The 25,684-nt window shown below is 38.7% G+C and overlaps 1 protein-coding gene across 1 annotated transcript in view; it reads right to left on the bottom strand.

Moving 5' to 3' along the window:
* The window catches only part of Slco5a1 (solute carrier organic anion transporter family member 5A1), a 141,605-nt gene that overhangs the window by 15,119 nt on the left and 100,802 nt on the right, over positions 1-25,684 (bottom strand). Inside the window, exon 5 of the mRNA XM_027947116.2 lies at positions 12,733-12,931. Within this exon, the coding sequence (XP_027802917.1) occupies positions 12,733-12,931 (199 nt within the window). The remainder of the gene's footprint in view (positions 1-12,732; positions 12,932-25,684) is intronic.

The raw sequence follows: 25,684 nt of genomic DNA, 5'->3' as shown, positions 1-25,684 counted from the left end.
GAAAGATCACTTCGACAATGAATTATGCAAACAAATCCAGGAAGCAAAGGATCAACTATACAGGGAGATAGAGGTTATAAAAAACAAACAAACAGAAATCCTAGAAATGCAGGAAGCAATAAACCAACTTAAAAACTCAATGGAGAATACTACCAGTAGAGTAGAACACTTAGAAGATAGAACATCAGACAATGAAGACAAAGTATTTCAACTGGAAAAGAACATAGACAGCTCAGCAAGACTGTTAAGAGCAGAACATCCAAGAAATATGGGATAACATTAAGAGACCAAACTTAAGAGTCATTGGGATACAGGAAGGTACAGAGCTCCAAACCAAAGGAATGAGCAGTCTATTCAATGAAATAATACGAGAAAACTTCCCAGACTTGAAGAATGAGACAGAATCCCAAATCCTAGAAGCCTACAGGATGCTGAATGTGCAAAATCATAAGAGATCCACACCTAGACACATTATAATAAAGATGCCCAACATACAGAATAAGGAGAGAATTTTAAAAGCTACAAGAGAAAGGAAGCAGATTACATTTAGGGGTAAGCCAATCAGGAAAACAGCTGATCTTTCAACACAGACTCTGAAAGCTAGAAGATCCTGGAATAACATATTTCAAACACTGAAAGAAAATGGGTTCCAACCAAGAATTGTGTATCCAGCGAAATTAAGCTTCAGGATGGAAGATGAAATTAAAACCTTCCACGATAAACAAAAGTTTAAAGAATTTGCAGCTAGAAAACCATCTCTTCAAAACATCCTCGCCAAAACATTACAGGAAGAGGAAATGGAAAATAACAATGTAAACCAACAGTGGGAGGTAGGACAGTAAAGGGGGGGAAAATAATCAAAGAGGAAAACAAACCATGTTTAGTAACAGAAATAAACAAATATGGCTGGAAGAACAACCCATATCTCAATAATAACCCTGTTAGAGTCTGTAAACAAGTCAAAATAACACCTGGCATTTTGCCAGGGGAATGTTAGAGTTGTAAACAAGTCTGGATGGTGCCTGGAAAAATGCCAGAGGGAGTGGTTTGAGAAGTAACAAAAGCCAGCCATTAAGTGTGGAGATTCCTGATTGGTTGACTGATGTATCTAGTTTATGCTAATTAGATAAGCTGTGTGGAATGTATAAATACTGCTCCTGTCCTGCAATAAAGGGCTTCCACTCCTGCTGTATCAACGTACACAAGTTGTTCGTCACCCCCCCGGTTATTTTGCTGCAGCCGGACTGCAGCAGATGGTGGCCTGTTACGGGGAGCCCCGGGACACTCGGGGGTAAGTGACGAAAAAAGCTGCCCGTCCATAGATAGGACGGGAGCAAATCTGCTCGTCCCTAGGCAGATAGGGCGAGAGGAAAAATGGTCATTTCAAGAAAATGGAGAAGATTGATACAGTATGTTTGTGTCTTGTTTTGTCTCAGTGTATTGTATTGTCTTTGTGATGAAAATATGGAAGGGGTGAGAAGTAAATTACTAAGGGAAGAAGGCACCCCAGTGGAACCAAGAATAGTTAGGGCATATGTTGATAAAAGCCCAGGAACTCTAGTCAGAAAGAAAAAGAAAGTTCAGAAGAAGAAGGATTATCAGGAAAAAAGTTGCAGCAAAAGGCTATTACTAAATACTTTTCGTTACCGGAGGGTGCGTGAAGCGGAGAGGACGCTGCCGAGTGTGCAAGCCAGTCACAGCGCAGCAAGGATTTTCCAAGAGGCGGCGGCAACTGGCTCTTCCCCCCCTCCTGGCCGGGGAGCTGGCTCTTCCACTGCTGCGAGCCCAAATCTAGACCTGACCTGGAGGCACAGTCTCGCAGGCTCTTGCTCCCTGTGCCCAGTAGCAGTTTGAGTCCGGGACACTCCCCAGGGCGATCTGGGGCTACCCGGATGCTACAGCCAGCAGAAGACGCTACCAGCGTCCCTGATGTTTGCTCATTTTCAATGCCAATAACTAAGCTACAATGGTTCTCCCATACCTGGAAGCTAATGAGTAATGCGCACTATTAATGCTCATTTCAAATGTAGAAAACCTTGAGATAATGTACTAAATTGTTCAGAAGGTTGTTTTCTTAGTAGAATGCTACAGGATTTTCTTTAGCCATCCGGAGTTCCTGCCTTCGTCCCAGTGCCGGTGAGGATGAGGGTGGAAGAATTTCCAGTGTTGCTGAAAACCGGACAAGACTTCGGCTGAGAACCGGAGGAGACTTCGGATTAAGCTAGCTGCCTGCAGAACTTACCTGGACTGTGATTTAAGCTAGCTGCCTGCAGAACTTACCTGGACTGTGATTTACCTGGACTGTGAGTTAATCTATTGAGACACTGCTTTACCTGGACTGAGACAACAAACTGTAATCTATAACAAATTGTAACTCGGTATCTTTGCTAAAGGTGTCATTGCTGGTATAATTTTTCCAAGGGCTCCTTGCATGGAGCCATCAATTGGCTTGGTATTGTGGCATTTTGTATCCTCCCTTTCTGTTTGTAGCAGGTTATTTATGGTGTTTCTGTAAAAACCACTATGGTCGTTATTTAAATTAAACAAAAGGGGGAAATGTTAGAGTCTGTAAACAAGTCAAAATAACACCTGGCATTTTGCCAGGGGAATGTTAGAGTTGTAAACAAGTCTGGATGGTGCCTGGAAAAATGCCAGAGGGAGTGGTTTGAGAAGTAACAAAAGCCAGCCATTAAGTGTGGAGATTCCTGATTGGTTGACTGATGTATCTAGTTTATGCTAATTAGATAAGCTGTGTGGAATGTATAAATACTGCTCCTGTCCTGCAATAAAGGGCTTCCACTCCTGCTGTATCAACGTACACAAGTTGTTCGTCACCTCCCCCGGTTATTTTGCTGCAGCCGGACTGCAGCATAACCCTAAATGTTAATGGCTTAAACTCACCAATTAAGAGACACAGGCTAGTAGAATGGATCACAAAACAAGACCCAACAATATGCTGCCTACAGGAGACGCATTTGATAGGAAAAGACATACATAGGCTGAAGGTGAAAGGTTGGGAAAAATCATATCACTCATATGGACTTCGGAAACAAGCAGGAGTGTCCATACTCATATCAAATAAAATAGATTTCAAGCCAAAGTTAATCAAAAGGGATAAAGAGGGACACTAATATTGCTTAAGGGAACCATACACCAACAAGACATAACAATCATAAATATTTATGCCCCAAACAATGGTGCAGCTATGTTCGTCAAACAAACTCTTCTCAAGTTCAAGAGTCTAATAGACCACCATACAATAATCATGGGAGACTTCAACACACCTCTCTCGCCACTGGACAGATCTTCCAAACAAAAGTTGAATAAGGAAACTATAGAACTCAATAACACAATTAATAACCTAGACTTAATTGACATATATAGAATATACCACCCAACATCAAGCAGTTACACTTTTTTCTCAGCAGCACATGGATCCTTCTCAAAAATAGATCATATATTATGTCACAGGGAAACTCTTAGACAATATAAAGGAGTAGAGATAATACCATGCATCTTATCTGGTCATAATGGAATGAAACTGAAAATCAACGATAAAAGAAGGAAGGAAAAAGCATACATCACTTGGAGAATGAACAATAGGTTACTGAATGATCAATGGGTTATAGAAGACATCAAGGAGGAAATTAAAAAATTCTTAGAGATAAATGAAAACACAGACACAACATATCGGAATCTATGGGACACATTGAAAGCAGTTCTAAGAGGAAAATTCATTGCTTGGAGTTCATTCCTTAAAAAAAGAAAAAACCAACAAATAAATGATCTCATACTTCATCTCAAAATCCTTGAAAAAGAAGAGCAAAACAACAGCAAAAGAAGTAGAAGGCAAGAAATAATTAAAATCAGAGCTGAAATTAATGAAATCGAAACAGAAGAAACAATTGAAAAAACTGACAAAACTAAAAGTTGGTTCTTTGAAAAAATAAACAAAATCGACAGACCCTTAGCCATGCTAGCGAAGAGAAGAAGAGAGAGAACTCAAATTACTAGCATACGGGATGAAAAAGGCAATATCACAACAGACACTTCAGAAATACAGAAGATAATCAAAAACTATTTTGAATCCTTATACTCCAATAAATTAGAAGATAGTGAAGGCACAGATAAATTTCTTAAGTCATATGATCTGCCCAGATTGAGTCAGGAGGATATAGACAACCTAAACAGACCAATATCAATTGAGGAAATAGAAGAAACCATCAAAAGACTACCAACTAAGAAAAGCCCAGGAACAGATGGGTATACAGCAGAGTTTTACAAAACCTTTAAAGAGGAACTAATACCAATACTTTTCAAGCTACTTCAGGAAATAGAAAAAGAGGGAGAACTTCCAAATTCATTCTATGAGGCCAACATCACCCTGATACCTAAACCAGACAAAGACACTTCAAAGAAAGAAAACTACAGACCAATATCTCTAATGAACCTACATGCAAAAATCCTCAATAAAATTCTGGCGAATCAGATACAAAAACATATCAAAAAAATTGTGCACCATGATCAAGTAGGATTCATCCCTGGGATGCAAGGCTGGTTCAATATACGGAAATCAATAAATGTTATTCACCACATCAATAGACTTAAAAATAAGAACCATATGATCATCTCGATAGATGCGGAAAAAGCATTCGACAAAGTACAGCATCCCTTTATGTTCAAAACACTAGAAAAACTAGGGATAACAGGAACTTACCTCAACATTGTAAAAGCTATCTATGCTAAGCCTCAGGCTAGCATCATTCTAAATGGAGAAAAACTGAAGGCATTCCCTCTAAAATCTGGAACAAGACAGGGATGCCCTCTCTCTCCACTTCTGTTCAACATAGTTCTCGAAACACTGGCCAGAGCAATTAGACAGACGAAAGAAATTAAAGGCATAAAAATAGGAAAAGAAGAACTTAAATTATCACTATTTGCAGATGATATGATTCTATACCTAGCAGACCCAAAAGGCTCTCCAAAAAAACTATTAGAGCTAATAAATGAATTCAGCAAAGTGGTAGGATATAAAATCAACACGCATAAATCAAAGGCATTCCTGTATATCAGCGACAAATCCTCTGAAATGGAAATGAGGACAACCACTCCATTCACAATATCTTCAAAAAAAATAAAATACTTGGGAATCAACCTAACAAAAGAGGTGAAAGACTTATACAATGAAAACTACAGAACCCTAAAGAGAGAAATAGAAGAAGATCTTAGAAGATGGAAAAATATACCCTGTTCATGGATAGGCAGAACATCATCAAAATGGTGATATTACCAAAAGTTCTCTATAGGTTTAATGCAATGCCAATCAAAATCCCAACGGCATTTCTTGTAGAAATAGAGAAAGCAATCATGAAATTCATATGGAAAAATAAAAGACCCAGAATAGCAAAAACAATGCTAAGCAGGAAGTGTGAATCAGGCGGTATAGCGATACCAGACTTCAAACTATACTACAGAGCAATAGTAACAAAAACAGCATGGTACTGGTACCAAAACAGGCGGGTGGACCAATGGTACAGAATAGAGGACACAGAAAGCAATCCACAAAACTACAACTATCTTATATTTGATAAAGGGGCTAAAAGCATGCAATGGAGGAAGGATAGCATCTTCAACAAATGGTGCTGGGAAAACTGGAAATCCATATGCAACAAAATGAAACTGAATCCCTTTCTCTCGCCATGCACAAAAGTTAATTCAAAATGGATCAAGGAGCTTGATATCAAATCAGAGACACGCCGTCTGATAGAAGAAAAAGTTGGCTACGATCTACATTCGGTGGGGTCGGGCTCCAAATTCCTCAATAGGACACCCATAGCACAAAAGTTAATAACTAGAATCAACAAATGGGACTTACTCAAACTAAAAAGTTTTTTCTCAGCAAAAGAAACAATAAGAGAGGTAAATAGGGAGCCTACACCCTGGAACAAATCTTTACTCCTCACACTTCAGATAGAGCCCTAATATCCAGAGTATACAAAGAACTCAAAAAATTAGACAATAAGAGAACAAACAACCCAATCAACAAATGGGCCAAGGACCTGAACAGACACTTCTCAGAGGAGGACCTACAGTCAATCAACAAGTACATGAAAAAATGCTCACCATCTCTAGCTGTCAGAGAAATGCAAATCAAAACCACCCTAAGATACCATCTCACTCCAGTAAGATTGGCAGCCATTATGAAGTCAAACAACAACAAGTGCTGGCGAGGATGTGGGGAAAAGGGTACACTTGTACATTGCTGGTGGGACTGCAAATTGGTGCAGCCAATTTGGAAAGCAGTATGGAGATTTCTTGGAAAGCTGGGAATGGAGCCACCATTTGACCCAGCTATTCCCCTTCTTGGTCTATTCCCTAAAGACCTAAAAAGAGCATGCTACAGGGACACTGCTACATCGATGTTCATAGCAGCACAATTCACAATAGCAAGACTGTGGAACCAACCTAGATGCCCTTCAATAGACGAATGGATAAAAAAAATGTGGCATTTATACACAATGGAGTATTACTCTGCATTAAAAAATGACAAAATCATAGAATTTGCAGGGAAATGGATGGCATTAGAGCAGATTATGCTAAGTGAAGCTAGCCAATCCCTAAAAAACAAATGCCAAATGTCTTCTTTGATATAAGGAGAGTAACTAAGATCAGAGTAGGGACGAAGAGCAGGAGAAGAAGATTAACATTTAACAGGGATGAGAGGTGGGAGGGAAAGGGAGAGAAAAGAGAAATTGCATGGAAATGGAAGGAGACCCTCAGGGTTATACAGTGGAGGGGGTAGAGAGAGAGGAGGGGAGGGGAGGGGAGAGGTGGGGAGGGGGGATGGTGGAGGATGGGAAAGGCAGCGGAGCACAACAGACACTATTATGGCAATATGTAAATCAATGGATGTGTAACTGATGTGATTCTGCAATCTGTGTATGGGGTGAAGGTGGGAGTTCATAACCCACTTGAATCAAAGTGAGGAATATGATATGTCAAGAAATTTGTAATGTTTTGAACAACCAACAATAAAAAATTTTAAAAAAAAAGAATCAATAAATGGGATGGACTCAAAAAAAAAAAAAAAAGAACAGGTGTGGTGGGAAGGAAGATGAGAGGCCCCCATGGGAAGCTGACTATTTAATTTAATTTCTCAGCAAAAGAAACAATAAGAGAGGTAAATAGGGAGCCTACACCCTGGGAACAAATCTTTACTCCTCACACTTCAGATAGAGCCCTAATATCCAGAGTATACAAAGAACTCAAAAAATTAGACAATAAGAGAACAAACAACCCAATCAACAAATGGGCCAAGGACCTGAACAGACACTTTAATTTCTGTGATCTGAATACTGTGGGGGCAAACCTACTCTCAGAGAAGAAACTTACAACTCTTGAGATTTGGGAACTGAGTGGGACTGGGTGCACCACCCTTTCCAACAGCCACTGCCCAGACAGAAAGTTATCATTTCCCCATCAGGTGGCAGCTCAAGCAATTACCCCTGAGAAAGTTTGGGCCCTGTAGCTGAAGTCACATAACCAGAAGATGATACAATAGATTCTAAGTTCAAAGAGATGACATTTGAAAAATGAAAGATAATAGCGCTAGAACTATTAAATGATTTATCAAGACATAGAACTGGTTAGAAATTTTGTACATCAGATTTAACTCAATTTTTAGAAATTATTTGACAAAAAGATAGAGTGAGGAGCGATAGCTCACAGTCCACAATGTATAAGGATAAAGTCTTACTTCAGCCACAGCTATCATAGTAAATGCCAGCTCTTTCGGCCACAGGATCATTAGGACATACCCGTGTGAGACACAATACAGATGCAGAGAGGAAAGTCACACACATGTTCTAACTAAAACCTCAGGGAAATTATGCGTGCTGGGAATGGAACTACTTGAGTTGGAGATGAGCCAGAATATTAGCTACAGTTCCTGGGATCTTTCAAAATGAAAACTCAATTGGATTCTCAAATATAAAGTTTCTTCTTTTAAAATTTTTCATTTTATTATGTTTGAAACACTTAACGAGCGATTACCCACTTCACAGTGTTTTTTTTTTTCTTTTGGTGTTGGGGGGAACCCAGGCCCTTACACATGCTAAGCATGAACTCCTGCTGTGCTGCACCCCAGGCCCATCACTGAACAGTTCTGTGTGTACAGAACAGTACTGCTGACCACAGGTACAATGTTGTACGTCAGATCTCTAGAGGTTATTCATCTCTTAACTCAGACTTTAAGCTTGTTGATTAGTAACTTCCCATTGCCCCTCCCTAGCACCTGACAACCAGCATTCCACTCTTTGAGTCTATGAATTTGTCTGTTTTAGATACCTCATGTGAATGGAGTCATGCAGTATTTGTCTATGACTGGCTTGTTTCACTCAGCGTAATGCACTCTAGGTACATCCATTTTGTAGCACATAACAGAATTTCCTTTTTTAAGGCTAAATAGTTTTCTATTTTGTGTATACATACACATATATGTGACATACATGTACATATTATATATAATATGTAGTTCCTATATCACATATAATATGTATATCACTTATTCTTTATTCATTCATGTATCATAGACATATAGGTCATTTCCACATTTTTGATATCAAATCTGAATTATATTAGGGAACCATTAATAACACCTCTTCTACAAAGAGACTGTGACTTCCTTTTGGGTCCCCAGGAAAAGATCATTCTCCTAAAACTCCTCAAGCCTATCCCAGACAGTTAGGTGGCTCAAGAGTACTTGATGCTAACACAAAGGTGGGTCAGTTATTAAATCCTATAAGGTAAAAATCACCATGCAAAACTTTGAGAAATGTAGTTAGCATATATATTGTGCTCTCTTCTTTATGCTTTTCCCCTTCTTTCAGAAAAGTTTAATAATCAGAAACACTGCATTCAAAATCAGTGAACTCTGTATGACTGCAAGCATATTTCTCTTCATATTAAAAATGATAAAATATCATTAAATAGCTATTAGTTGCTGACTCTTAAGTGTCTTATCCCATTCTAGCTTTTCTATGATTCTAAGGGAGAGGTCCTATTATCAAGTTCAGCTTAATGCTGAAGAAACTGAGGTACACTCAGGTGAGGCGGTGCAGCCTCAGGAGTTTGAGGCAGGAGGATCATGAGTTCAACCAGTCTCAGCCACTTAGCAAGACCCTGAGCAACTCGGCAAGACCCTGTCTCTAAATAAAATATGAGAAAGGGCCAGGGACGCAATTCACTGGTTAAGCGCCCCTGAGTTCAATCCTTGGTACCAAAAAAAGAAAGAAATTAAGGCACAGTGTGAGGCCCTAGGTTTGATCCCCAATGGAATCAAGTAACAGAAAGGTTAAGGAATTCACCAAGTACCTATTCAACCCTCACATCAATTCAACAAGATAAATACTATCTGCTTCCTCACCTTAAAAAGATAGACACCAAGCATAGAGAAGTCCAATAATTCTCCTGTGCCCATGCAGCTAGTGTGGAGCAAGGCCAAGCTAAAAACCTCTACCGCATGACTTCAGAGCTGCAGGGCAGATGCAGCAGACGAGCAGAGCTACAGCACTGCGCATGTGCCTCAGCTGCCCTGAAATATCAGGGAGCAGTGCAGAAGTGAGGAAGGTGCAGGCCAGCTCTACCACCCAATCAGTGAGAAGGTGGCGTGGACACACAGGTGTGCGCCTGTATGAAATAGGTAATGTCAACACACCTCTGTGTGGTGTTCAGAAAGAACACAAGCTCTGAAATAGGTCATCAGGGTGGATTTTGTTCCACTCCTTATTAACTGATGCCCTTGAGTAAATCACTTAATCTCTAAACCTTGGTTTCTTACACTGAAATGTGGGTAATAATATATACGTTACAGCGATGCTGTAAGTGCTATAAGCATTATACATAAAAGACATACGTAAGTGCCAATCACTGTTCCTGAGCCAAACAGCTGCCTAACAAAGATTCCACTCTTTAGTGCCATTTTTCTCTTTATTGACTTTATAGGAAGAAAAAGAATACCAAAGTACAAGCCTTAAAATCATTCAGAGCACAACACGGTTTTTACCAGGCTGGCAGTCACATACCGTTGAGCAGGTTGGACACTGCAGAAGAGAACCCAGCCAAGGGGGGTGAAGCTGAACTGTAGCTCACACCCTACATAAAGAACAGATCCACCCCATACACACCTTTTTCCACATTCTAAAAGTGGCATGCCTCTACTGCCGCACCATTCAAAATTGTTTATTCTTATTCATTCTCAGACTATCTTCCTAAAAGTAGTTAGGAAGCCAGAGAAATTCTCCATGGAAACTAGGTTTTTCCTTGGCTAATTCATAAACTTCACTGAAGTCAGTTTGCAAAGACCAGAACAATTAGGTTCTGCACTCCTCACGAGGTTGCTTTCCCTTGGATTATTTCAATCAACAGAAAAGAAGTGTGCCCTTAATCATGAATTTACATAACTAAGATGCACTGAGTTCTTACCAAATTCAGCAACACTATATACTTAACATCCCTGAGCAGAGGTAGAGGTCTGACATTCATTCACGTTTTAAAGAAGAAGAAAAAAATAGCTGAGTTCTATTGCATGATCACAAGGGAAAGGAATAAAGACAAGAAAATAATTTTTCAGCACATTCTAAATGCTGGATTCTTTGTTAGTAAGTATAAGAACCTTCCTTTAAATAATCCTTCTAATCAAAACCATAAGTATTGTTTAAAATATCTGAATGATTTAAGCTGGATGTTGAAGATAAGGGAAGGAGACACTGCTTCTCGTTTTTTAATCTTCTGCATTATTTTAATTTTTTCACCCATATGTATTTTATTTTAATTATGCTGGGAGACATAGACATGGTTACCAATTCTCATAGGAGGAAACAGAATACATCAATTTTAAGGTAACTTTTTTGGCTAAAAAACGATGGAGTCATCATTCAAAAATAATACTGTCTTAGAAAAAAGAGTTTCAGGGAAGTTCAGAGTTCATTCTTGGGAACTCTGTTTTCTCACTAATGTGGAATTGGTTGGCCACTAAGAAAAATAAAACTAGGCCAAAATGAAGGACTTGAGGAAGGGATTTTAAAAAAAGAAAGAAAAAGGATCATCATTGTGAGCTTGGGGCAGGGAGTTGACTGGGGCTAAGCAAATGGATGGCTCAGCACAGAGGAGGGCCTGCTAAGATTGGAACTCATAAATCTGTAATGGAGCCAATCAGCACAATTATATAATTTTTTCCCAGTGGACCTGGGAGAGTCCAGAAGTGGTTGATTCAGGATTGGCAGGATATACGTGGTGTTAAACAAGGGCTTTAGAAGTCTTGAGGGGACCTGTAGTTTCAAAGCAGGTAAGATACTGAGCCTGAATTCCATCCCTTCTGAGAACAAACTTAAAAGTAGAATAAGATTAAAAGGAATTGAAAAGACAGACACCAGACCTCGTGAAAACAGGGAGCAGATCCCGCAAGGGTTTATGTGCAAAGGGCAGGTGCCACTTTAGAGGGGGAGGAGCAAACCTAACCAAAGGAACCTCCACAAGGTTTTGAGCTCAAAGGCAGCAGAAGCAACAGCAGGCAAACGTGAGATGTGGAAAGGAACCCAGAGGAACTCTTCAGGCATCTGAGGGAGAGACCCCATATCAGTGGGCCCTGCCATTGGCATCCATACGCCCACCCCAAGATCCAATTCAGGAACCAGAGATTCATCAGAAAGCTCTTCTTTAAAGAAACTGCAAGACATTCAAAAAGCTAAGCCTCTACACTAGACATTGTCCCCCCATTGCACCCTCTCATTCTTGCATTTGGAATGGAGGAGGAGAAGAGCAAGAGATGCTAGACTGAGTGCTGTCAGACTGCAAAGTCCAGAAAAAAAACAAACAGAAAAATTGTCCCTCAAAACAAAATGATAAAATGTAAGGAACAGAAACAAAGTTGAAAAATTCCAATTATATGCCCAGAGGGACCTGAGAAGGTAAGACTGTCTTAAGACAACTTCAGGATGCTATGAAAAAGGAACACTCAGAATTCAACAAAGAAAAAGATTTTCCTCAAAGTAAAAATATATATATGTGTGTGTGTGTGTGTGTGTGTGTGTGTGTGTGTGTGTGTGTGAGAGAGAGAGAGAGAGAGAGAGAGAGAGAGAGAGAGAGAGAGAGAGAGAGAAGAAAATAAAGTTTGGAAAAAAAACCCATAGCAGAAGACAACAGCATATGAAATACGAGAGAATAAGTTCAACACACAGGCAACCAGTCCATAAGTTGCAACATCTGATTAACAGGAATCCTGCAGAACACAAGTAAAATGAAGAGGCAAGAATGAGAAAAACTATAGTATAAGAAAATTTCTCCAAGGTAAAAAGAAAACAGACATATGTATTATATTTAAAGGGCTTAGAAAGGACTACGTACAATGAATGAATCAAGTCCAATGGAGACATCCATCATCAATCCATCCATCCACCCATTCACCCACACATCCATGCAACAAATGCCACTCATTGTTTTAGATGGCAGGGAGGCAACCATTATGCAGACAGGTATAGTAACTGGTCTCAAAGAGCTCATATTTTAGAGCCAGAGACAAGAACAAAGAAAATAATTAAACAAGATCATTTCAGATAATGTTAAGTGCTCCTGCCTCAGCCTCCTGAGCCGCTGGGATTACAGGCATGCACCACCATGCCTATGGGCTCCCACTTTGGTCATGATGACAGGGGATGGCTCTTCAGAGGTACTTACCCTGTTGTATAAGGGATGTTGATGCCCCCTAGATTGATGCTTTCACATCCAACAATAAATAGGGTTGAAAAACACAGTAAAGACACACCGCTGCAGATCATTGCTAATTTTGCAGATTCTCTTGCACCAAGTTTCAATTTTTTTATAATGTAGCCTCCGAGGACAATACCAACACCAGCACTGGGGACAATAATAACACCTGGAAAAAAAGAGAAGGGGAGGATTAATTTGAACTAATATACATGATTGTTTGTCTTTTCCAATTATTCTGTTTCTGTTTGCCTATTAGTACTAGAGTAAAGAATTTTAAAATTGTTGTCATCAATAAATAAAAGGGTGTGTGATTCTACAGTATAATATCACTTTCAACACCTAATGATCAACAAAGGATTCACATCCTGATGTTATGAAGAATGTTAACAAAGCAATAAGATAAACAACCCCTTAGAAAAATAGGCAAAACTTGAATCGAACCTTCACCAAAGAGAAAATACAGATGACCAGTGAGCTCATGAAAGGCACCCACCTCATTGCTAAGAGGGAAATACAGATTAAAACCACAGTGAAACACCACTATGCACCAATGGTAAAAATTTAAGTCACAATACCACATGTTGGCAAAGATAGAGAGGGCTGGGAACTCTCCACCTTGGTGGGATGTCAATACTGACACCACTTTGAAGCATAAATTGGCATTATAGAGTTGAAAATATATATCCCTGTAACAGGCAATTCCATTTCTGGATCCATATTTTGAAGAAATTCATGCTCCCAGGCAACAAAAGAGATTACAAGATATTTGAAACACTCTAAGAGCCCAAAACTGGCAATAAACCAAATGTCCATTAACAGATACATTATATGTAATATATTCATATAATGCAGTATATGAATATACATTCATATACTGCAATTAAAAGGAATATACTATACAGCAATTAAAAGGAAGAAATGTAGACACATATAATATGTGGCTGAATTCTACCAAGACAATGTCCAATGAAAGAAAGAAACTACAACAGAATACTATACATGACATGTTTACACTTGCAAAAAGTACTAGGAATATAGGTACATACACAGGTAATACAACTGGAAAAAAAAAAAAACCTAGAAGGTAATTGTCATAAGAGCCAAGATAGTAGGGGAATCAGTGATAGGAAAGAAGGGGTTCCTCTGGTGTTGAAAACATGTCATTCCATAATCTGGGTAATAGCTACTGCTATGGCCTGAATGTCCCCCCCAAAATTCATATGTTGACATCCTAACCCCTGACATGATGACATTAGGAGGTGGGGTGCATGTGGAATTTGGGTGTGATTAGATCGTCAGGGTGGAGGCCAGATGAATGGGATAAGTATTCTAATAAGATACCCAAAAGCCAGGCTCAATGGCACTCACCCGTAATCCCCGCAGTTTGGGAGGCTGAGGCAAGAGGATCCTGAGTTCAAAGCCAGCCTCAGCAATTTAGCGAGACCCTGTCTCTAATTAAATATAAAAATGGACTGGGGATGTGGTTCAGTGGCTAAGTGCCCCTCAGTTCAATTCCTGGTACCAAAAACAAAACAAAACACAAACAAACCCTGAGAGTTCCTCATCTCTCTTGCCATGTGAATACATGATAAGGAACCATCTAAGAGAAAGAGAGTCCTCACCAGACACCAAACCTGCTCATGTCTTGATCTTGGTCTTCCAGTCTCTAGAACTGAGAAATAAATTCCCCTTGTTTATAAACCATCCTGTCTTTGGTAATCTTATTGCAGCAAATCAAAAAGACGAAACAAGTGTTTCCTTTATATTTATTCCTTATCTCTATATGCATTTCTGAGTGTGTTATATTTCACAGTAAAAAATAATATAATAAAATTATAGAAATAATTTTACAATCTAAAAGAGGTTACACATAGGTGATAGATAATGAGAATGTAATGCAATTGTTCTACCAAGGGCATGGAGAATACAGGAGAAGAGGCACTTTTTTCTTCCCTGGGAGAAGTCAGCAAGGGCTTCTCACAGAGGCAGTACGTAAGCTGACACAACAGATGAGACAGAATCTGCCCAATGGCCCAGCACAGAGAGAACCTCCTATACAAAGGAAATACAAGCAGAGAGGCAGGAGATAATGGAATTGAGAACTCAGAGAAGTCCAAAATATTGGGAGGGTGGAAGGCAAGTTGTTGAGAGGTAGCAGGACATGGGGATAAGAGGTTAGGAAGAGTGAGACCATGAGAGACAAGGGAAAGATGCTCAGACTGTATGTCTGGACAGGCCACTGGAGAATCCTGAGCTGGGTCAGACAGGATGGGAGTGGTACGTTGTGAAGACTCCTCTAAGAGAGATATGAGGGAGCTTAGCTGGGGTGAAAACATGAGTCAGAGAAGTGGTCCGGAGGGTAACTGCAAAGGTCCTGTGAGCCACAGTAAGGCTCTGCCCTGGTAGCACAATAAACTAGATAATGAGGCTGGGGGAGAAGGAATAGGAGGACTAGTGCAGGACACTCAGGCAGGGGGATCCAGAATAGGAGGGTAAGGTGTGGGGGGCTATTCCATGGTCTCCACAGTGCACACGATGAGTTGAAGGCCCGTGGAACTACCAGAGAGAAATGCCTCACACTGTCCTACCTGGGGGCTGTAAGCTCCAGGAAGAGCCAGGCTGGGGGTGTAACCTGTAGTTGAATTCATGGCAGAGCTGGGATGTTACAAGATGGCACAGAGTGAGAAAGGAAAAGAGCCAAAACCCAAAGAAAGCTGAAAAGAAGCAGCCACAGAAGCAAAAGAAAATCCAGAAAAGAGAAATGTCACAGGGAGGATAAAACTTGGGATTTGTAGCCAGGTCATCACAGATTAGCTTCCTAAACTTTCTAAGCCAGACATCTTTACTAAGGAGCTGTGCACCTTTCATGTGAGAACCAAGATGGCATGCACTCCCTGTGGGTAGATACAGCACATAGCATATGGTACACAATATAAACTGTAGGAACAGTCAGAGCAACTGTGCCATAGAAAACTAAAGAGAGAGAGAGTTTTGAGGAGAGAATGGAAAGTGGTGTCAAATGCCTCAGAAATCCAGTAAGGAAGACTGAAATGAAATCATCGTGCACCTGGAAACCTTGACAAGAGCGATTTTAAGGGTGTCATAAAAGAAGAAGCCAGACTGCAATGGCTTGAGAAGTCAGTCTTAAGACTGTGGAGACTGGGACTTGATTGATCTTTCTAGAACTCTAGCTATTTAAGGAAGGAGGGGTAGAAGTCTACAGTTAGAGTGAAGCCAAAGTAAACCCGAGGTTCAGGGAGGGAGTCGTCTGTTTGCTAAGATGCAGAGGGGACTTGTGTATGTTTACATACTGAGGAAAATACACTAAAACAGAGTGAGAGGTTGAATGCAGAGGAGAAAGATAGCTAATGACAATGCAAGATCCTTGAAAAGTCAACACGGATCATCTGTTTAGCCCCGGAGAAGGCTTCACCTAGACCAGAACAGGGGACAAGTCTGCAAGGGGGCGGCAGCTGCACGAATGTTAACTCTCCCTTTTGGTTATGTTTCCATTACTTTGGAAACAATGTAATATGTGTTGCAATAAAATATTTGAAAAACATAGAAAAGTATGAAAGAACATAATTGAATGCTTTCATATTTAACTGCTTACATTCTGGCATAGTTTGTTTCCTTAGGAAAAACAATGATGACATGATATATATTCATATTTTATAGCTTCATTTTGGGTGTTATGTACAATTGGAAACAAAACCAACTCTTAGAAGAGATACTGAGAACTTTCCATGTGACCAAGAGTTGGCATAACTCTAGTAGCACTCAATAGGAACTTGTAATGGTCTTGGCACATGGAGAGACCTGATACATCCGATACCAGAAATCTGCAGCTGAGTGGATGGGCATGGCTGGTGGCTTGTCCTAGCATGTCAACAGTCCCCATAAAGAGCAGAAGAGGATGATTAGATTAATCTGAAATCATGGTTTTGCCTGGCAACCATTTTGTCATCATCATCAGAGTCCCATAAAATAGCTAATGGCCCTTTTATGGATGAGGAAATTGAAGGTTCAGAGCAGTAACTTGCCTAATAGTGCAGACAGAGAGGAAGAGAAAGGGGTGAAAGAGACTAAAAATTGACTTCTTGTGTTCCCAGCCCAGCACTCCAGATCCACATTACCACAACAGCCACTTAAGGCCAAGAGGTCCCTGAAATCTTATAGGTAAATTAGGAGCTTCATGATGAGAGAAGCTGATTAATAAAGCATCCTCCTCATTAAGGAAAAGCACAAGGGCTGTGAGTGTGATTAGAGAGGCAGAATTTTACCCTCAGAGTGAAAATGGTCCATTGACAAAAGTTCTATTTCCATTGAACAATTTATGGAGTGCCAGTTTCCATGCAAAGCTCAGGATAACAAAAACAAAAGTCCTCCTGTTCAGAACTGAGTCATAATTTTAAAACAGGATAATTTGACTATGCATCTTAGTGTTCAGTCTTAAAAATAGAAAATTTGTCATCAGTAAATATTAGGGTGCATCAAATGGGATGAAGACCCACTAACATTTTCTCCTTATATCCCACTGTCTTCTAAATCTCACCACTCTGTTGAAACGGGAAGCTTGTTAATCTTCTTCTTCTTCTTCTTCTTCTTTTTTTTTTTTTTTTTTTTTTTTTTGTTTTGTTTTGTTTTGTTTTTTTAGGATTGAACCCAGGGCCTTGTGCATGCAAAGCAAGCACTCTACCAACTGAGCTATGTCCCCAGCCCCAAGTCTGTTAATCTGTATAACTCTCAGAAAGACGCTCAAATGTTTGGTTTGGGGAATTTTAGTCATCCTGAGATAAACAGGCAAGGTTTGGCGCTGGGGAACAGTGGGAAACGGGTTAGGGCAGGAGAGCCTCACTGCACTCTCTCAAAGCCAGCTCTGGGTAAACCAGCTGGAGTTTGGGGTTAGCTCCTGCAGGGAACTAGGGTTCCCCTATGGTCTCACTCCCTTTGTGAGGATGGGGACCATACAAAAGAGAGCACTCTCATCAGAAGTTACTGTCCTGCCTCTAACCCAGTCTGAGTTTAGTTTCACTTCCTTGGCTGGTTCCCGCCTTCCCTCCCCTTGGTCCCCAGACCCCAAAGTCACACACGCGTCCCCAGCCTCTGCTCCTCTGAGCCTACCACGCCCGCCCTTTTCCCAGTCTCAGGAGGACCACCCTGTGGCCCCCTGAGTTCCTTCTCCGCGCGCCCCCTAGTGGCCAGGACAAGGCGAGGGCGGGGACAGGTGAATGGGGAAATCACATTAATTGGTCTAGCAGGTTTGAGGGGAGACTTTGAGGCTGATAGAGTTGAAAAGATGGGAATGCTGCACCAAGACGAGGGACTCATGGCCTGAGGGACAGATGGCAGAAGACAGAGGTCAATGCAACTCCAGATGTAGGTTCTGTAGCCAGACTCCCAGAGTTCAAAACTTGGCTCAGCCACCTACAATCTTCATGTCTTTGGGCAAGTTACTGAACATTTCCAGGATTCATATTTTCTATTTTGTAAAATGTTGGTAACAATAGTACCAGCCTCAAAGGATTGTTGGGATTAAGTAAATTAAGACATAAGATCTGACCCACAATTTATATCCAATGAACACTGGCAATCATCGCCACCACCATTTATAAATTGCTATCATCTATTATCATCAATTAACAAGTTTAACTTTTGCACACATAATGGAATTATAATTAGGCTAGCTTGTACATGTTATTTAAAAGCTAATAAAATTTTTATTTAATCTATGGGATTGAATTTAAGCAATCTTTTAGTGACCCAATATAAACTTCTATATGTTCCTTAATACATAAAACTTTTATATTTAACTACTATATGTGCCTAAACACAAAATAGTTATATATTTTTCTACATGTGCATATCTCTGAATCTAAAGAACTCACCACAACATTAAGTGTTGGCAAAGCAGAAGATTCTTCTTTGTTCATGAAAGGTCTGGGAATACCCTGATACTTTTCAGTTGGAATACCCTGTGACCCTTTTATCTTCTCATTTATCCAAGGAAATTGGCATAATAATTGTTCCTTCTCCTAATGTCAAGCACTGTTATCCCATAACATTAGATTTTGAAACTTTTGTTCTGGTTCACAATATTACTTGCCCTTGTTTGCATGGAACTGAAGTGTCTTCATGGAAAGTGATAGTTATTTAATTTTGAATTATTTAGAATTTATCTAAATATTAAGCTACTGGATGAACTTTTCCTCTTTACTCCAGTTTTTCTCAATGTATAGACATCACCTGTATTATAAGTAGACACATAAAACATACCTAAACTTAACATATGACTGGGAGCACCAGAAGTCCTTGCACTGAAGGAGAGGACAAAAAATAGGCAGCCCAATCATTATCGAGAATGTTATAGGTTTGGGGAACTTCAGTTGTGCTGTTGTTGAGTTGTTAAGGACAACAGTTTGCATTTATGGTACACAGAGCTAGCGCCTGTCATCATACCTGCCACCATCTACTGTGTTTACTTTTCCATCTTTCTACCAGGCTCTTGAACACCAGAGGGTTTATATCCTCCTTATCTGCCTCATTGTCTAGTACTTACCAGGTTTGATTTGAATATATGAATGAATAAACAAATTTCATTACGTAGAATTTATCATATAAAATCTTTGAGTGATTTTTTCATTCATTTCCATTTTCAATTATTCTTTTCCCTAGGCTACATCCCTTTTCACAAATATAAAATCTGATATCTAATTTGGGTCTAATAAAACTTGCTAAAATCATTTTAAAACTGACAGGTAGTAAATATCTAGACTGATGCCTGGAAAACCTCTCTTTAACCAAAATTCTGAATTGAACACTAGCAAAAGCTTATGGTGGCAAGCCACCAAAGGTAACAGATCAAGTGATGTCAGTCTCACATATCTCTTTTCTATTGGGAAGTCACAGTGGTGCAAAATGTCCCACCATGATGAACTAAGTGAACACAGATGGGTTCTAAGAATTCTCACCACCCTATGCTCTTGGATCCAGATTCACTGTTCTTGTCTGGTTTTGCACACCCCCAAATTTTCTTTAGTTAAATTGAAAATAAATGGCTTGCAAACGTGACTGTATGTAAATAAGGAATATCATTTTGTTGCATTTACTTTTAGTTTAATAAAGAATATCACTGTAAACCATTAATGATGTCCAGATTCTGTTGCTACCTTTGGGGAAGAGCTAGCGCAGGGAAGAGGAGAGAAAACAGGATGAGTGTCTGAAAAAGAATGAAATACAAATCATTTATTTACTCATTCATTTTCCCTCTCCCTTCACACACGTGTGCATATGCGTGCATGCACACACACACAAAAACACACACACATGAGGGAGGGGTGGAGATGTGGACCATTGGCCAGGTATTATGGTAATCTACTTTTAGTGTAGTCATTCATTTAATCCTCAGTATTTTATGGATTTTAATATTCTGAAATCAAAAAATGCCTTACAACAAGAATATCTTAGCCTTATTGTCAGGATCTAATTAGCGTTTTTCTTTCACAGTGACTCAAAATTATGGGCATCTTACCATCAGTGGTGTCTTAGATGAGAAGGAGTATAACGTTCTCCCCACATCATATCTAATTGGGAGAGCACATAAGTCAACCCAAATATGCTTAACTTTTCTAAATCCTGTTCTTCTAACCTTATGATTCAAAATAAATTCTCCTCTTGCCTCAGGTAAATTCTTTTAACTTTTTAAATTTCCACTCTTGCAAACATTTCCTTGATGAAAACAAGTATCAGATACTGTCAGTGGGGAACAACTAAAGAGAATGTTTGAAAAATCCAAACCTTGAAGCTAACAAATTTTAAATTGTCTGAGAATAAAAAGCCCAGTAAATACCCATTCTCACAAACTCTACATAAATCTGTGAAGAAAAAAAAAAAAGCACAATCCCAACTGTACATATCCCATATCCCAATCTTACTGTTTTGAAAAATTAGGAATCCCTTCACAACAATGAACTGGGTGTATCATTAGAATTGATTTTTTTTTTAAGAATTTGGGGCTGTTTTAAGACACACAGCAAACTATTTCTTTAAGCCCATGATATTTCATACTATGACTTCAAGCCAAATTGGATTTTGGATTAAGAAAAGCAGCCTGAGGATGTAGAGTTAAACTATATATGTCACAAAGGTTATCAGTACTGAAAAGATGTCTGTAAGTGAAGTGGAGGAAGTTTATGGATTCATTTTAAAACTTTTCATGAGGCAGGCAGGCCAGCAGAGTAGCCAGGCTAATACAGGGCTGAGACCATAGGTCTCGAGTTTTCCCCTCTAGAGCTTCAGGGACACTGAGGCCAGCAGGTCCGCTCCAAACGCTGTCTCCTTTGACTTACTAATAAAGGCTTTTTACTAACGAAGGAATCACACTCTTCTAAAAACCTTAGTCTCGATGTCTTCAGCATGAAGATATCCATACAAAGCCCATATTTTCCTTCCCTTAGGTCCAGTGGATCTCATTAGCCTGTAATAACACCGTCTTCAACTCTTTGCCAACTCAGGGAATCATTGTGCAGTAGCAGAGAAATATGAGAACCCCAATCTTGGGAATTCAAAGTTTTGGGAACACTGAAGGAAAGGTAATGAAAAGAACATTCAACAGAGAAAACAACCACGCTTTTCATTTCAGGTTTCTGCCAAGCTGTGGCTGAAATAATGCATAAACTCCAATTCCAAGCTATGTCATGAAAGGGACTCTAAAATCAAATTAAATTAATATTTCATCTTTTATGGCTCACCAGCCTAAAAGCATTTTCTGAATCCAGGCAATAAAACCACAGAGGGCAAAACAACTTGAAATGATGAAATGCAAAAAATCAGTGTTTACTTCCGTTTCAATTTCCCCCTTGAAGGTGAAAAGTTTTAAGCCATCACTGCAGGCGGGGAGGGATGGCAGAAGGCAGGAAAGGCCTCTGTAGAAGAAACCAGTACCTTATTAGAGGTACTAGAGGAAAACAGTACCTTACTAACTTTTTCAGTTATCGAAATAAGTCTCAAATGAAGACCCTAGCATCAAGTTACGATGCTGAAGTTTCCATTTATAAAGGCCAAGCCTGCAGATGTGGGCTCCAGCCAAATGCAAAACCCTCTTTGGAGGCCCTTCTGGCCAGATACATTTTGGGTTTTTTTTGGATGGGGGAAGTAGGGGAGGGGTACTGGGGATTGAACTCAGGGGCACTCAACCACTGAGCCACATCCGGCCCTATTTTTTTTTTTTTTTTTGTATTTTATTCAGAGATAGGGTCTCTCTGAGTTGCTTAGTGCCTTGCTTTTGCCGAGGCTGGCTTTGAACTTGCAATCCTCCTGCTTCAGCCTCCTGAGCTGTTGGCATTGCAGGCATGTGCCACCATGCCCGGCCCCAGGTCCAATTTCTGTCAGCAGTTTTCAACTTCTCGGTCCACTGTTGTCCAAATCCAGTAGCTCTCAGAGCTCTCCCATGGAGAAGGTTAAGCATCATTATGGACACTAACAGCTGACCTGCAAAAACCTGACAAAGCTATCCTTCCCCTGGGAGAAGCAAGCAGATTTTTAAAACTCTATTTGTCTGAAAAAAAAATTTTTTTTGAGACAAACTCCTGCACACCTAAACTATACCTGTTACAGTGCCCTTGTCCCAAAAAAAGCCAGGTAGGAATTTTGCTCTTTAGAAACCATATTAATTCTGCCAGGCAAATGGGGGAACCAAAGCAGTCATTTCATAGTAGAGTCAAATCACTAATTTGAACACATTGTGTTTTTCTTTTCTTTCAAATTGAAGCTTCACTGACTATAACTTATATTCTATATAACTTGCCTAGTTTAAATGCACAGCTCAATGTTTTATTGTATATTCAGAGATACATAAGCATCACCAAAACCTTAGAATATTTTCATCACCCTACAAAGAAACCCTACTAGCTATGACACACTTCCTCCCAACCCTGCCTTACTCAGTCCCAGCCCTGTCGCTTTAAGTTTGCCTGTTTTATATAAATGGAGTCATATAACACGTATGTCTCTTCTGTCACTTAGCATAATATTTTAAGGGTTTGTCCATGTTGAAATGTGTCATTACTCATTTCTAGGTATGGTCAAATAATATTCCTTGGTATTCATACATGACATTTTATTTACGCATGCATCATTTGATGGACTGTTATTTCCATTTGGGGCTATTTTGAATAATGCTACTATGAACATTCATGTACTAGTTTTGTGTGGGCATATGTTTTCATTTCTCTTGGATACATGCCTGGAAATGAAATTTTCAGATCATATGTTTGAGGAAATGTCAAACAATTTTCCTAAGTGGCTGCATCACTTGACAAAACTCACCAACAGTGTCTAAGGATTCCAATTTCTCCTCATCTTCACCAACACTTGTTACTGCAACAGAAAATATTTGATTATAGCCATTTGAGTGAGTGTGAAGTACTGTCTCATTATGGTTTCGATTGGCTTTTCCTTGATAGCTAATTAGATCAGGCAAATTTTCATGTGCTTATTATCAGCCATTTGTATATCTGCTTTGGAGAAATGCCTATTCAGATTGTTTGCCCATTTTGACAAATGGATCTGTCATTTTCTTTTTCTTTTTTTTTTTCATTTTATTTTTCATATGTAAAAATCATTTATATGTTTTGGATAAAACTGCTCTAGAAGATACACAATTTGCAAATGTTTTCTCCCATGTGTGGTTGTTTTTGTTTGTTTGTTATTTGTTTTTGTTTTTTACCTTATTGATGATGTACTTTGATATACAAAAATTTTCAATTGTAATGAAATCCAGTCCAATTCATCTGGGTTTTTTTCCCCCCTAAAAACCTAAAGTCACAAAGATATATGCTTATGTTTAATTCTAACATTATAATCTTACATCAAAGACTTTGGTCCATTTTGAGTTGATCTTTGTAAATGGTGTGAGGTAGGGATTTAAATTCATCCTGTGCATATGACTATCTAGTTGTCCCAGCATTGCTGTTGAAAAGGCTAGTCACTGCCTATTGTATGGTCTTAGTATCTCTGTCAAAAATTAGTTGATCATCAATGTATAAACTTATTTCCAGACTTTTAATTCTATTCCATGGATGTTTATATCTGCTTTAAGCTAGTATCATACTGTCTTGATTACTGTTGCTGTTTAGTAAGTTTTGAAACCAGGGATTATAAGTCCTCCCACTTGGTTCTTTGTCAAGATTGTTTGGACTATACTGGGCTTCCTAATTTCCATATGAATTTTAGGAACAGTTCGCCAATTTCTACAAAGAAGTCTGATGAAATTTTGATGGGAATTATATTGAATCTGTAGATCAATTTGAGGAGTATTAAAATATTAATAACATTACATCTTCCAATCCATGAACATGAGATGTCTTTCCATGTACTTATATTTTCTTTAATTTTTTAACATTTATGTTTAATTGACAAAAATTATATGTATTTATCATGTATACATGTTGTTTTGAAGTATGTATATATTGTAGAATGGCTAAATTAAGTAATTAACATGGATTGTTACACATACTTATTTTTGTGGTGAGAACACTTAAAATTTATTCTTTAAGCAAATTTCAAGAATAATATACATTGTTGTTAACTATAATCGCCATGTTATACAATAGCTCTCTTAATTTATTCCTCCTATCAAACTGTAATCTTATTTCCTCTAATAAACATCTTTAATTTTTCAATATTTTTTAGATTTCAAAATACAAGTTTTACCCTTCTTTTATTCAATACTATTCCTAAGTATTTAGTTCTTTTGATACTAGTGTCAATGGAAATATTTCCTTAATTTCATGAAGCTTTCATTTAGTTTTAGTAGTTTTTAATAGTGGATTCCTTAGGATTTTCTTCATACAAGATCACATAATCTGTGAATTCAAATTGTTTTACTTCTTCCTTTCCAACATAATTTTTTTTAAATTTCAATATCTTGTGTAATTTTCCTCATTAGAGTTTTCAGTAAGATGGTGAAGAAATAAGACTACATAAGAGTCTTTAATGAGAGGGTGAAGAGAAGTAGCTAGCCCAGATTTCCTTGTCTTGGGCGATTCCTGATTGTGGAAGAAAGCCTCTAGTCTCTCACCATTAAGTGTAACATTAGCTACGAGTTTTTCATAGATGTCCCTTATCATCTTGTACTTTTAATCTTCAACCATTTAAACATAGCTGGATTAAAATTCATTTTCGTGTTTTTAACAAACATGTTAAGGATAACCCTAGAAAAATTATAAAAATAAGAATTCTAAGATGCATATTTAATTTAATAGAAAATTTTTATTGATCATCAACTGTATATCAGGACCTGTATTAAACCATAAACACAGTGAACAAACTAACAAAAATTCTTGCCTATTTTGAATATACAATCTAATGTGGGCAAATAACAGACCGATAACTAAGCAAATTATCCCAAATGTTAGAAGGTGAGAAATATTATGCAGAAAAATGTTTAGTAGAGAAACAATAGTTGGGAGAGAAGTTGTGTTTTTAAGTGGGGCACACTGGGTAAAGTCTCACTAACAAAGGGTCATTTGAGCAACAACCTAAAGGAGGAAAGGGAGTACAGTAATCATGGGGATTAAATTACACTCCAATTATACAGTGTTCTCATCTATCCATCAAGGGAAGTCTGCTTGGAGCCTGAAATAATAAAATACAAAATATTTTATAACTACAATAAACTTCAAAATTATTCAGTCCTCCTTACTCTCTGAATTAAATAGCCTAAACCAGGGGAAAAAAAAAAAAGAAGAATTTTGGGCAAGGCAGTGACAGTTGGGGTGAAAATCTTAACCATTATGCTACATTCTGCACTTTTAACCTGAAGATGTAGTTTTGTTTCAAGAGACATGCATAATTCTACCAGATAATAAAATCTACAACATAAATTTTATGGTGATAAAACTGTTCTATGAATACGAAT

Source organism: Marmota flaviventris, chromosome 15 (genome assembly GCF_047511675.1).
Source record: "Marmota flaviventris isolate mMarFla1 chromosome 15, mMarFla1.hap1, whole genome shotgun sequence".
Taxonomy (NCBI): Eukaryota; Metazoa; Chordata; class Mammalia; order Rodentia; family Sciuridae; genus Marmota; species Marmota flaviventris.
The sequence above is the reverse complement of the archived record's forward strand: the minus strand, read 5'-3'. Positions and strand labels throughout refer to the sequence as shown.